The 14,477-nt window shown below is 31.2% G+C and overlaps 1 protein-coding gene across 1 annotated transcript; it reads left to right on the forward strand.

Annotated features, from left to right (window-relative positions):
* Positions 1 to 4,784: 4,784 nt before the first annotated feature.
* LOC116015447 (agamous-like MADS-box protein AGL12) lies at positions 4,785 to 12,300 on the forward strand. The gene is made up of 7 exons (XM_031255514.1): positions 4,785 to 5,206; positions 5,954 to 6,044; positions 9,863 to 9,924; positions 10,061 to 10,160; positions 11,056 to 11,097; positions 11,794 to 11,835; positions 11,965 to 12,300. The coding sequence occupies exons 1-7, from the start codon at positions 5,025 to 5,027 to the stop codon at positions 12,055 to 12,057; spliced, it is 612 nt and encodes a 203-aa protein (XP_031111374.1). The 5' UTR covers positions 4,785 to 5,024; the 3' UTR covers positions 12,058 to 12,300.
* Positions 12,301 to 14,477: the final 2,177 nt, after the last annotated feature.

Below are 14,477 nucleotides of genomic sequence, written 5' to 3' on the forward strand. Positions count from 1 at the left end.
TATATATATATATATATATATATATATATATATATATATATATATATATATATATATATATATATATATATATATATATAGGTGTTAAATCCACTTGTAAACATTATTTTTAAAAACATTCTCCTTTGATATGAATATTTTTGTGGTATAATCATTTTTTGTCATTCGTCAACAAAACTGTTTAAATAGCCTTAAATACAAGAGCATTTCGGTCTATTCAATTCTAAGTGTTAATTCTTTTTTTTTTGTTGGTCTTAGATTTATATGTGTCATTCAACTTTTAGTCCATTTTTTTTCAGAACATTCTCGTTGGTCCTAGCATCGTTGTGACATACATGACCATTTTTTGTCCTACGTATGTCAATAAATATGTTTAAATGACATTAAAAGTGAACCACTAAATTAAAAATCTTCATTTTTTCTTCTTGGTAATAGAACAATACAAAGGTTCTACATCTTCAAAAAACATATACACTAATGATATATTCGCTGATAGCATAAATAATTCATAACTCATTGATTTCATAATGAAGAAAAAACCACTAATTATTCATAAAACTACTACAAAACTAAAAAAGGTGTAATTGAAAAAATTACAAGTCTACTCCATGAAAAACTTGAAGTCTAGTGCCGCATGACACTTCATAAAAATCTACATACAAGATTACTTCACAGTAATCCACAATTCTACTTCAAAAACATTTTAAATCATGCTATTGTTAGTGAGGCAACTAATTCAGAGGTGTTGCTAGATTTTTATGAAGTAGACTTATGCACTAGACTTACGGTTTGTCATTAAGTAGACTTGTGATTTTTTTCAATTGCACTTTTTTGGATTCCGTAGTAGACTTATGTATTGGTAACAGTTTTTGGTCCATTATATCGTACTATATATATATATGGGAGAGTTCATGTGAGAACACTTCTCCATGTAAAAAGTGTAGACATGTCCACACTATCCATATTGACTATTGAGAAATCAAAAACTATGATCTTACCATTATTAAAACTTTCAAGTTTACGTACAATAATAATAAAATGAACCCTACGTACTCTTAAAAGTTTCAATAATTATAAAAATTTACCATGTATTTATTTTACTAAAACCCTTAACGGTGAACCTTTATGGACAGCTGAGATCAATCCTCACGTTTTACTAGAGGACCATGTTCTCATTTGATCTGCTCATATGTTATGGAATATAATCTTCATACATGCATAACATCATATTTTAATATATTTGATTGTACTGTTTATTAGTCTCGATATCATGCATGTTTAATCAATTTTTCATCAAATAGATTCAAATGAATCCAGAGAAATTCTTTTGCAGATTAGCTATCTTATTGAGTGGAAAAACTGTTAAGGGTACAAAAATTCTTGGAAATCCCCGGAGAATCAAGTCTCCAAGTGCTAATAGTTACTAGCTCTTTTTGTATGACATCTCACACGCACACATATAGTAATGGGAGTAACATGGTTGGTTTTATGACATTGGGTCAAAGGTTGTTCAATATAAAGTTTCGAAGAACGAATGTGAAAGACGAAAAAACAACGAAGGAAAGTATATATAATGTACCATAAATCTTCAACCATTTACAATCCCTTTTTTCTAGGTTTATATACAAGGTTCATTGCCTATAAATAGAAACTAAATTCCTAAAGATCTATAACACAATCATAATTGACTCATCATAAACATGGTAGGTTTTGTTTCAAACTAGTAAGATTGCCCAAATCATTCTTTCCAAAAATAAGCAACCACGTCCTAGAATTTCAAGTTGACCAAGTTGAAGATGAGGACAACTAGGCAAGGATGACCATATGCATGTTCCTTGGGCTTAGCTAGTGCCCCTCCATGTTGCCGCATTGTAGCCTATTAATACAAAATGGAGAATATAAAAGTGACTTTTCGCCACCCTTCTTCAAAAAAGGATAGTGTATAGTAAAAAAAAAAAAAATTTTGCAGTGGCAAACTTAGCTTGTAAATAATTTCATAAGAAAATGCAACCCTTCTTAAACAAAAGGGATGCGTTTTCTTTTTAAAAAAAAAACATGTCAACTTTCCGCAACCCTTTCTAAAAGAAAGAGTTGTGAAAACGCGGTCTAAATAAAATAAAATAAAATAACATAAGAAATAACTTCAAAAATTTAAAAATATCTGCGATAGTCAATAAATCTAGATCTAGCCATCCGTTGCACACCGCCATTATATTTCACCTATTCTCCTCTCTTATCCTCTCCTCTCCTCACTTATAGATCTAGTCATCCACACGGACCACACTGTCGGCATCACTCCTGTTAGGAACACTTTGTATTTAGATTTTGATAATACCAAATGATTAGAAATTTTAGAACCCCAAACTTATTTTCAGTTTCTAGACTTAGAGTCATTCTAATCAAACTTCAAATTGTCCAATTAGTAACTTTAGGAGTTAAAATTTGAATGGTAAATTAATTCGAATGATGACTTAAAGGTTATATTGTAGACAATCTCAGTCAAATATTTGAATAGTTACCTGAGCAGTTATCTTTCAAATAGTCCAAAAAGAAGATTTCGAGAAGTAGAAGAATTAAAGACCTAAAGATTTGAAGAATAGAAGACTACAAGATCGAAAGGTTGCATAAAGGTCGAATGGTGGAAGGGCCTACCTTTCGAAGTGTATGATTGAAGAACGAATGATAAGGACAACCATTCGTAACTGAAAGGTTGCAAAGGTCAAAGAACGGAATGAACTATCTTTCGAGGAGTAACAATGGACAAGTGGTAAAGTCAATCATTAATATCCGAGAGGTAGTAGGTTTAAGGTTCGAAGAGTTAACATAGTTAACCATTCGAAATGACTGCTCGAGACATTCTCTGAGCCTAAGTTCGAAACCTTAAAATCGAGCTAATGTGTCCAAGGAATAAAATAGTCCTAGGAACACATCCCAAGAAAGATTTTTCTTTTAAAAGCCTTGACTTTTTGTGTAGAACAAAAGATATATTCAGCGCGAAATTAAATAAGTCATTAACGGTTGGAAAATCTTACAAGCTACCTACTCTTTGGATTACCCGGCGGTCTATACCCATTGGTCAATAGCCATTTGAATTTGGTCTTCCGTCCATCCAACGGACATTTTTCATTCGTCTATAAATACCCTCTTCTAAGACTAGACAAGGTGCTTGTTATTTTTGCAAAATTTCTAAGTGTTCAAGCTAGATTAAGTATTTTCAGATCTAGTGACCAATGAGAGAGGGAGACAAGCTACAAAGTTGATATCCAGATTTTTAAGAGACATGAGCTTATTTCAAAGAGAAGATCAAGAAACTCAAGCCAAGATCTCTTTGTTAGAAAATGAAATATTATTTTCTTCCAACTTGTATTCTCTACTCAGCAGTAGAAAGAGGCAGAGTAAACTCATTATGGAGTTGAAAAACCTGTTGTTGTACTCTAGTGACCAATGAGAGAGGGAGACAAGCTACAAAGTTCATGGCTAGCTTTGTGATCAAAGTGTGGACGACCGTTGTTGTACTGGAGATAGTGTAAACCCTCCTTAGGAGTTCCAAGGACAAGAATGGTGTATGTTGCGTTGGCTGAACCACCATAAATCTCTCTCTCCCTTTCTAACTTTTATTTACTGCCATATATGCATAATATTCACAACCAAACTTAAGTTTTACAAGAACAAACCTACATGCAAACAAAGGCCAAAAAAGGGTTAACTTAATTTCCGTTGTACAACTCTCGAGAAATTAAAGCTACCTCTCAGGTACTCTAATGACTCGTAAAAGTTTCAAAATCTAACAAGTCTATTCAGCCCACTCCCCTCTAGACTTGTTCCCTAACCCTACCGGGACCAACAACTCCCTCCGCCACCGCCACGCTCACCACCATCCTCTCCTCTCCTCTCCTCAATTCCAGCTATCCACACCCCCGACATCCATCACTCCCTCAGCCACCGCCACCCTCGCTCCCTCAGCCACCGCCACCCTCTCCTATCCCTCCGTTGTAGATCTAATTCCTTTCCGCAACCCCAGCATATGCGACCCTTGTACAAGGGCGGCGGATTAGCAGTTTTGTACTAGTGGCCCAAATATAATATCTCATTTCTTGAAAAAAATACACTTTACATCCTAATGCTGAAAAAAATTGGTTAAAAGTGGCATTTAAGATGGCCATTTTGTAGCATAACTTTCAAAAGGTCTATTGTCGATTTGGGTCGGATCAAACTGAATTCTAATTCTTTAAGTAAGAGAGGATGAATTTGATATATTATACACTCAAAATGGATAATAAATCAATAAAAAATTGATTATCAAAGCGTACTCATTTATGTAGTCTCTCACGTAGATGTTGTAGTTTGCACTACTATATATAAAAAGTTTACTTTTAAAAAAATTTACTTTTAAAAAAGTTTCAATTGTATAACATATAAGCTTTCAGCTTTACTTAATCATTGTGCAACAAGTGATGGGGGTATTACTTTATAAGGGATCCTTATCAATTTTCTTTATTATTATTTTTTTTTAATGAAAATCAACCATCTAAAAATAAAATGAAGAAATAAATGACGACATCCCACTACTCCCATGAGTCCGATCTCGTGAGAAGTGAGAAGGCACCAAGTGTCCTTGATGGATTCGCAACCAAAAATGGCTGGGGCATGGAGCACGACAAAATAGGGAGAGCTGAGCAGCACAAATATTCCTACTGATCTGTAAAGCTATTCACCCCCCTAATTAACTCTGCTCTTTCACCCTTTAATTTGTTTAATATGTGGAATAATTTAGTGGCCTGCCTGCCTGCCCTGCCCTGTCGGTTCATCTCACATTATATCTATATATATAAGCAAAGATCGAAACCACGGAAGAACAAGTGTAACCAATTTGGTACTGAGCATCCAAGAGTTGGGGCAACAACCTCGAAGCTAGTCCATACTAGTGGGAGGTTGTCTGCGATTAGGTAGCTACCTAGAACGTAACACTCCATCATCGTATTTCTCGAAACAGATTATATATATAGCGATCGGTTGTGGTTCGAATGGCTCGCGGAAAGATTCAGATGAAGAGGATCGAGAACCCGGTGCACCGGCAGGTGACGTTCTGCAAGCGCCGCGCAGGGCTTCTGAAGAAGGCCAAGGAGCTGTCCGTGCTTTGCGACGCTGAAATTGGAGTTTTCATTTTCTCCGCCCACGGAAAGCTCTATGAACTCGCCACTCAAGGGTACGTACGGTTACTCTCCATCTTTTTCTTTTGCTTTATTTTTCTATTCCCTACTTTGATCCGGTTAGGCCGAGGCAGGTAAGAGTCAAGTCCAACACCACGTAGATAAAAGATTATTGGACGGAGACTGGTAAGGGTTAAGTCCAGCACCATGTGATTAGGGGATTATTGGACGGAGGTCAGTAAAGGTCAAGTCCAACACCATGTGGTTAGGGAATTATTAGAGGGAGGTCATAAGGGTAGTCCAGCACAATGTGGTTAGAGAATTATTGGGCAGATCAGATGCCGATAAAAGACTAAGTCCAACAACTTGACTTTCGAAAATGTGTGATGATATAAGAAAATAAAGTTAGGCATTCTCTCCTAGAGTTAAGACTGATTGATACCTAGAGGGAGATTGTTGTGTAGAGGTTGGGTCAGTCCGGCACCCTAACTCTAAAAAATGTGTAGGGACAATTAATTATAACTTTTAGTATAGTGATAAAATTTTGATCTAGGAGATTCCTTACCAAGAACATTTTTTTTTTATAACGTTATCTTAATCCTATTATTCGTAAGCATCAGTCTTTTAGGATTCAAATTCACACATACACTACCCTACCCTAGGCTTTGATCACACATACATAACTGATACTTTATATTTAATTATATTGTAATCATCATCCAAACAGAAATATTCACTTGTATTTTTAACTTATAATTTTCGTTCTATTCTTAATTTTATAAAATAATCTCCATGGAATAAAGAACCATGCAAGGGCTGATTGAGAAGTACCTGAAGTGCAGTAGGGGAGCTGATGATCAAGTGGCAGATGAAGCCAAAGACAATCAACTTCTGGTATTTTTATTCCTTTAAGCAGTCTTTAATTTCTCTCTCTTTTTTGACATATGTTTTTAAAAACTTTAGGTTCTGTTTACTAACAAAAATCTGTTTTCTGTTTTCTGTTTTTTAATTTTTCAGTTTTCATTCTCTATTTTCAATTCTCTGTTTTCTGTTTAGAAAATTTATTTACTAATACTTATTTTTTCAAATTTATTTTTTTAGATTAACGTTATAAAGTTAACAATAAGTTTAATTTCGAGTGATTTTTTAGACCTTATATTTGAATAGAATAAATATAATCTTTACTTTTAAGTCCAATATATGTAAAAAAAAATTTACATTTGATATCCGAACCAAATTTATATTTGTATATAACATAAATAAAATTATATCTTGAATCAATAACCTATTAAGTTCACATAAAATTTACTTTAGATAATATTAATATTTTTTGAGCTAATATTTGAAATATGTTTGGATATATTCATTTGAATGACATGTATATAATATATAATTTTTATTTTGAATTATAATATAATAATATATGTGAAATTTTGATATCCGATATCTGGACCAAACTTGTATACGATATAACATAATTAAAAATATCTGAACGAATAATCAATTGAGTTCAATTAAAATATAAAACCTGGTATATATTTCAATTTTTAATTTTGATAATGTGAATGATGTATAATTTTAAACATAAGCAAATAAGTTATGTTTAATTAAGTAATGGAAGTATGAAAGATAGAAGATGATAATGAACATAATCATAGTAATGAACGAATATGTAAGTAGATAATGGTGAGAATGTGCTTATAGTGACATATAGTCTAATAGATGATAGTTGATTCTGTTTTCAATTTAGAAAACAGTTTTTATTAGTGTGAAAAATTATTTCCTGTTTCAAAATGGAAAACTGTGATAATAAACATGTTTTCTATTTTCTGTTTTCTAATTTTCTAAATTTTCAGAAAATTAGAGAAAATTTCCAGTTAGTAAACAGACCATTAGTTTCACCGTCTTTATACATACGGTAATTTATACTAGTGTTGTATCCATAAATACCTATAGTATGCAGGAAAAAGATAAAATACCTATATGGAGGCGTTTAGTTCAGTAAATGCTAGATTACCTTAGTAGATATTAGATGGAATCTGTTCATATATACTTTCTCAACCTACTAAAGCCTAACGAGTCAATATCGCTCTCACTGAAGCTTAGATCAATGACTTCCCATTTGGGAGAGTCACTTCATGCCACTTGACTGCAAGGTCTTTGGCACGTGATATTAATATATGTTAGGTTGAATGTTATTCTTTATACCACGTAATCATTTTACTTTTAATACCTTAAATAATAACAACAATAAGAGTCACACTTGTATGTAGATCTGAGACGGGTCAAATCTATGATAGTTGTATGTTACTTGTGATAAAAAGCATAAGACTTATTACATAAAATTTAATGCCAATTTGAAATAAATAAATTGTTACTCATAATAGATATAGTAATATTTATGTGTGAAATTGTGATAGTATTTTAGATAAAATGGTTGTTCCGTTACTAATGACAAATATTATAATACTTGTGATACTTACACACCCAATTGTCGACATCCGATGCATCTCACAGACAAGGATCCGTAAAATAAGCTTTTGCCCAACAATAATAACAAATATATATATATATATATATATATATATATATATATATATATATATATATATATATANATATATATATATATATATATATATATATATATATATATATATATATATATATATATAAAAGAGGGTTATATATGAGAGGGTTAATGTGATACTAGTAATAAGTACTCATGCATGTAAAAAGTAATGACTAATCTAAGAATTGTTAAAAAATAAAGAAAAAATGGGCATGCCAATTTTATAAATATTGCAAACTCGAAAGTTTGAAATAATTATAAAATTAACATTTTATTATTTTTTACTAAAACCTTCAACCATTGATGAACCATGAATAACAATTGAGATCAGCCATCACTTTTTTCAGAAGGAGGTTGTTCTCATTTAAACTCATAATTAAATATGATAAATATAAGGCAAAAACTTGTGTGAGACCGTCTTGCGGGTCTTAATCCGTGAGACAGGTTGGATCAACATAATTTTGGTCATAATTAGTATTATGAGTTGGTCTTTGATTGGTTTTTATGATCCAAATTATATTGACTCGATTCATGTCACAGATTGAGACCTGTGAGACGGTCTTAAACAAGTATGACCCTAAATATAATAACCTAACATAAAGTATATATATTTTAATATAATAATTAGAATTGAAATTACAAAATAGTAAATATGCTTGAGAATTTTAGAAAACCTAAAACTTGGGAGAGAATCCCATTCCCTTCAAATTCTAATATGGACAGTTTATTGCATTCCTTGGGAATGTTGTATTCCTTAGGGAGACTAATTAAGATAATGGGAACTAAATATGAGGATGTGATATTCCAAAAATCGAAATCTTACATTCGCTTGATTATGTTATATACTGTATAACTTGAACTAAACACCGCTAAATACATTTGAGATTTTATATTTCTTTAATGATCTTATTCGGGTCATATTCTTATATGCATCTCGCATAGAATATGAAAATAGAATTTGTTCTGCATTTTCAGAATTAGATGCTGCGTCCAAAATTATTTACTAGCTACTGCATGATAAACAGATCCACTTACAGTAAATTATTCTTTTTCAGTAATAATATATTATGAATGAAAATATTTATAATATGAGTTAGAATATTGTGCTCTTTACAAAGTTACAACTTATATTTATCAGAGATACATAAGAAAATAATATAATTTTATAAAACACATTTTACATTTAGGGATGAATCCGAAGGGGGGCAATTGGGGCAGTTGCCAACTTGCCATTGTCCCCCTTTGCCATTATATTTATATATATGTGCGCGCGCGTGTTTTTTAGTAAACATAAATAATATATTAGTATACATGAAAAGTTATCTATCAAAAGTTGTGATAGTTTAGTTGGTAGTTAAAATGTATAAGAATCACACCTTGCTATCTACAGAGTTTGTTGCAACCCCTAATACACCTTAAATATATGTTTGTCCTTTCTTAAAACACCTTAAACATATATCTATTTTAATTTTATCTTCTCATTAAAAGTAAATTTTTTATTTTTGAGATTTATTCATAATTCTAATTGTATATTGAATGTGAAATTTATAATGTGGTACGTGTGATAAAAAATTATTTTAAATTATTAATTAATTGATACAAAATATGTTTTGTAATTCTTTTTTTTTTGAATACTATTGACCCTATTACATGTAGTATACAACTGAAGCCCAACAAAATCAACATTGCCCCCACTGAGGCTCGAACCCATGACCTCCCACTTGGGAGAATCACTTCTTGCTGCTTGACCACAAGGCCTTTGGCATGTTTTGTAATTCAATTATGAAAAAGATTTTAAAACAAAATTTACCTTTTATGAACTATCTTATCTACTCAATGTAATTAAGAAGTTTCAAATATGTGTCATCGCATTTAAATTATTCTATAAATAATTAGAGTTAACCCAATTAAAATAAAAAGAATTTATAAATATTATATTAATAGAGATAATATACAATTTATTTCAAAAATTTCATATTTTATAATAAATTTTTTTTTTCTTCCACTAAACAAAATTCCCGACTCCGCCCCTAAATAGACTCATTACAGTATAAATGTATAATATATATGATATTGCACAAATTTTCATTATGTGCGTAAGGAGCTATAATTGCGCATTTTAATTATTATTTTTAATTAGGACCCAAAAGAGGAGATTGGTATGCTGAAGAACGAGATTGAAGTACTCCAGAGGGGCCTAAGGTACCCTTGATTGATTAGTAAAATATATAATTAATTAAATATTATCCAAATACTATTTTTCGAAATATAAAATTAAATTTTTATTATTTATAAAGGTAAAAACTACTTAATGGTAGAAAGAACCGTGGTTATTCAGGTTCATGTATGGGGGAGGAGCTGGAACTATGACAGTAGATGAACTGCATGCACTTGAGAAATATCTTGAAGTTTGGATGTATCAAATACGTTCCGCAAAGGTATATTAAATTACTCGAAATTTTACAGTATCCTTTGAGACTACTAATCTTTCTATCAAATTTATTTGGTATTATATCAGTGAGTTTCTTGTAAGACTATCTTACGAATCGTTATCCGTGAGATGGGTCGAGTTAAGATAGAAATATACGGAATAATACTTATTATACTGAGAATTATAATACTTTTAAATTAAAATATAAAAATATTATATTTTCTTTCAAAGTATTACGTTTTTCTTATTAGCAAACACTTCATTTCTAGTTAGTATTATATTTTCATTTTGACCCAACTCATCTTATGGACAAGAATTCATGATATAGTTTTACACAAGTTATTGGCTATTAGATATTGTCAATCAATATATATATATATATTCTCATTATAGTCGATTTATACAATTAAGCATACCATGTCTGATTGCATTTTGAATAAAAGATATAGATCCTAACAACATCTTTAATTTTTTTTTTTAAAATATTACCTCCTAAATCACCAAATTAATAAATTTTGTAATTAATATTAGTATTATAATATATAGTTGAAAAATTATCATTTTGGCCCCTCAATTGTTTCACAACTTTCAATACAACCCCTAATTTTCAATTTCAACTAATTTGATCCTCGAATTGTTTAAAATTTCGTTAATTAAACCCTTTGATGGGTCAAGTAGACGGAATTCTAAAAATAGGGAAATCACCATTTTGGTCCCTCGGAAGGGTTTAATTGACGAAATTTGAAACAATTCGAGAATCAAATTGGTTGGAATTGAAAACTATGGACTACATTGATAGTTTGGAAAAAATTGAGGGACCAAAATAATTATTTTGACCATATAGTTTTAATATTCAACTAACATTCTAGTGAATTTTATATTTATTGGTTATTACTGTGCAGATGGATATCATGTTTCAAGAGATCCAACTGTTGAAAAATAAGGTATACGAATTAAATTCAGAAAGTACTCTTTTCATAAAAAGTTTTGCACCATTTGATGTGACTTGTGAATTGTGATATGTATTGGTAATATTTTGTTATCTATAAATTAACCAATCATATCATATGGTATAAATTTAATTTTAATGCAATTGTAAGAGTTAATGTCATATGAAGTTCTCTGAGTATAGTGATTTTGCCACGTTTAGTCTTAAACTTTTAAATTAATAACACGTAGTTTTTCGACTTTCAAATTGTTACCATTCGTGGTTCAAATTAATCACCCATGGTCCTTCAACCTTCAAAATTTAACCAGCCCTGATCATATTGGAAGGACCATGAGTGATTAAAATTTGACAGTTGAGGGACCACAAGTGGTTAACTTGGAACACGAATAGTAACAATTTGAAAGTCGAAGCACCATGGGTGGTCAATTTGAAAATTTAGAACTAAGCATGACAAAACCACTATACTCGAAGGACCCAGATGGTATTAACTCGCAATTGTAATTATCCATTGAATTTCATCTCTCCTTTATATGAATACACTGAGTACTATATATTGGTTGTTATTCAAAGAAAATTGCATAATAAATCATCTTTTATGATTTCACACTCAATAGACTGATTTGACACACTTTATTTATAATGTATTTTCAATAGAGAATTAATTATTATTATTTTGTATTTGGTACTGAAGGAAGGGATACTGACTGCAGCAAATAAACACTTAAAGGAAAAGGTAACACACTATAATCAAAGCAAATTAAATTAATTGCTAATTAAAATATTGATTTTCTTAATTCATTAATTAATTAAAGTTAAATGCGCCTTGGTGACCTTAATTATATGATTTTGTTGAGTTTTGCAGATAGATGAACAGTGCAGGACTGCTAACATAGCACCAATGCTGACTAACATCCAATGCCCACTAACTATTCAGAATAAGATTTATCAATTCTGAGCAGGCAGCTGTGATATATAGTTAATGTTATAAAATATAATGCATCTTAGTGGAGACAATAAGTGTATTCAATGATTAATAATTCAGTACTGATAAATATGTTTGAATTGATGTGTGTGAGGCTTCTTCCTACCTAGTTTGTATACTTCTGCAGGACTATTACAATGTAATGGCATTATTGTATTATGCATAATATTATGTTTTTAATTATTTTATGCATCAATAAGTATGATTTCATATGTATTGGCTAATCTACACATTATTAATTGCAATCATATCTTATATGTGTATGTGTAAGTAAAATATTGGCCCTATTTGGTAAATGGATGTTAGTTGATAGTTGTTAGCTTATTAGTGTTTGATAAATTAGCTGTTAGCTACCACCTTCTCATCTCTCTTTTATGGAGTTAGACTGGAGTTAGACTATCACTCGAAGCATAATCATTTTGAATACTACCTACTGAAGCCCAACAAAGTCAACATTGCCCACACTGAGGCTCGAACCCATGACCTCCCACTTTGGAGAATCACTTCATGCCGATTGACCACAAGGCCTTTGGCAGGTACAAATTCTCTTGTTTAAGCAAAAAGGATTGATTTTTGCATGTGTTTTGGAAGAAAATTGAGTCAAGAGGATAAAAGGGAACAAAAAGAAGCCAAGATGATCCAATCCTTCTTTAGAGAGCCTAAAAGGGGAGTTTTCAATGGTTTTAATCATATGGAAAAATCAAGGCAAAAACAAAGCAAAATAGTATGAAGTTACAATTTTCGCTCAACATGCATGACCACTGTTCGGTATTTTGATAATCTCATCATAGGAATGTCCAAATTGAGTGATTCTTATGCCATTGAAAATAGCTACAACTTTCATAAAGATCATCAAATCAAATTCAGAAGTTTTGAAGGTTTAAACAGGTAGGCAAATGTGTGGCTACAACTTTCATAAAGATCATCAAATCAAATTCAGAAGTTTTGAAGGTTTAAACAAGCAGGAAAATGTGTGGCCGTTTTGAAGGTTTAAACAAGCAGGAAAATGTGTGGCCGGACGCTACCCCTACACCTAAGCCAAAAAGTTTCCCAAGCAAAGTTTTGAATACTACTAACTCTATTACGATAGAGTATAGAGAGTCAATATTGACTCCACTGAGGCTCGAACCCACCACCTCCAGTATAAAGGGAAAGGTTTGATGCCACTGGACCACAAGATCCTTGGCATGTCTATTATAGTATTTAAGCATGAAATTTTGTTATTTCTGGCAGTCTTTACTATATTTGCCAAGCTCTTTCCTTGTAATTTTCATGAGGAATTCTAGCCTAGATTAGACCTAGCTAGATTTCACATCTACATTGTATCTAAAAGCTTGTAAGAGCAAAAATCATCTCTAGATGGAAGATATATATTCTACTTTTGTCAAGATAAGTGTAATCTTTCTCTTTTTCCTATCTCTTGTAATGTAATTGTATTTGATGATTTTTGTTTATAACTTCTTAGAGATACGTGAGTAGTTGTTTTAGGGACATAGGCTAGGGGAGTTTGATCTTCCTATATTCCAAATCCTTGAATAATTGCATAAGGGTTGAAATGTCTAATTAGGATTATTTAATATTTGTGTAATCTTGATTGAATCACCTTGTTAATGTTTGATTGTCACATTCATTAGCATGTCTTCGAGGAGATTCAATTCCATTGAAAATTGGATTGGAAATCTAAAACACACTTACACAAACTCTAATTTCCTCTATGAGAGTGGATGACTTTTAAAGGGATTTCATTGCTAAGTGTGCCTCTAGGTCTAGAATTGATTCACCATGAAAATGGAGCAACTTGTAGGTCTAATCACAAGGTAGATACCCCATGAGTGGAATTTAGGTTGTGATTCCTTTTTGCATTCCAAACATGACTTTAACTTAGACTCTTGGACTTTTAATCCTTAAGATTAAGGCATCTAAAAGATCAACGTAACTCCCTTGTCTGGGCCGCTACTTTTAACTCAATTGCATAAATTTTTGTTTTCTATTCTCTTTTGGACATTAATAAATTATTAGTATGACACTCTATGTTTGTGTGCTTAGCTTCTTATTGATTTATCTACCTTAGTGCCTAGAACCTTAATAGTTGCATGTTAATCGAGTCATAAAAAATTAGCAACAATTCATAACTACTTTCTCATGCACAAAGAGTCAATACTACTCCCACCAAGACTCATACCCATGACCTCCTATTTGGGAGAGCTACTTCATGCCACTAGACCACAAGGTCATTGGCATTTATTTTTCTTTTTTCTAGTTGTTTCAATCAAGTGCTCACAGTATATATATATATATATATATATATATATATATATATATATATATATATATATATATATATATATATATATATATATATATATATATATATATATATATATATATATATA

The sequence above is a fragment of the Ipomoea triloba genome, chromosome 4, assembly GCF_003576645.1.
Source record: "Ipomoea triloba cultivar NCNSP0323 chromosome 4, ASM357664v1".
Lineage (NCBI taxonomy): Eukaryota > Viridiplantae > Streptophyta > Magnoliopsida > Solanales > Convolvulaceae > Ipomoea > Ipomoea triloba.

What these genes read in the sequence shown, in the direction of transcription:
- LOC116015447 (XM_031255514.1), top strand. Translation starts at nt 5,025, where the DNA reads ATGGCTCGCGGAAAGATTCAGATGAAGAGGATCGAGAACCCGGTGCAC. An exon ending in TATGAACTCGCCACTCAAGG is followed by an intron (nt 5,207 to 5,953) that starts GTACGTACGGTT and finishes CATGGAATAAAG; the next exon opens with AACCATGCAAGGGCTGATTG. An exon ending in GTACTCCAGAGGGGCCTAAG is followed by an intron (nt 9,925 to 10,060) that starts GTACCCTTGATT and finishes GTGGTTATTCAG; the next exon opens with GTTCATGTATGGGGGAGGAG.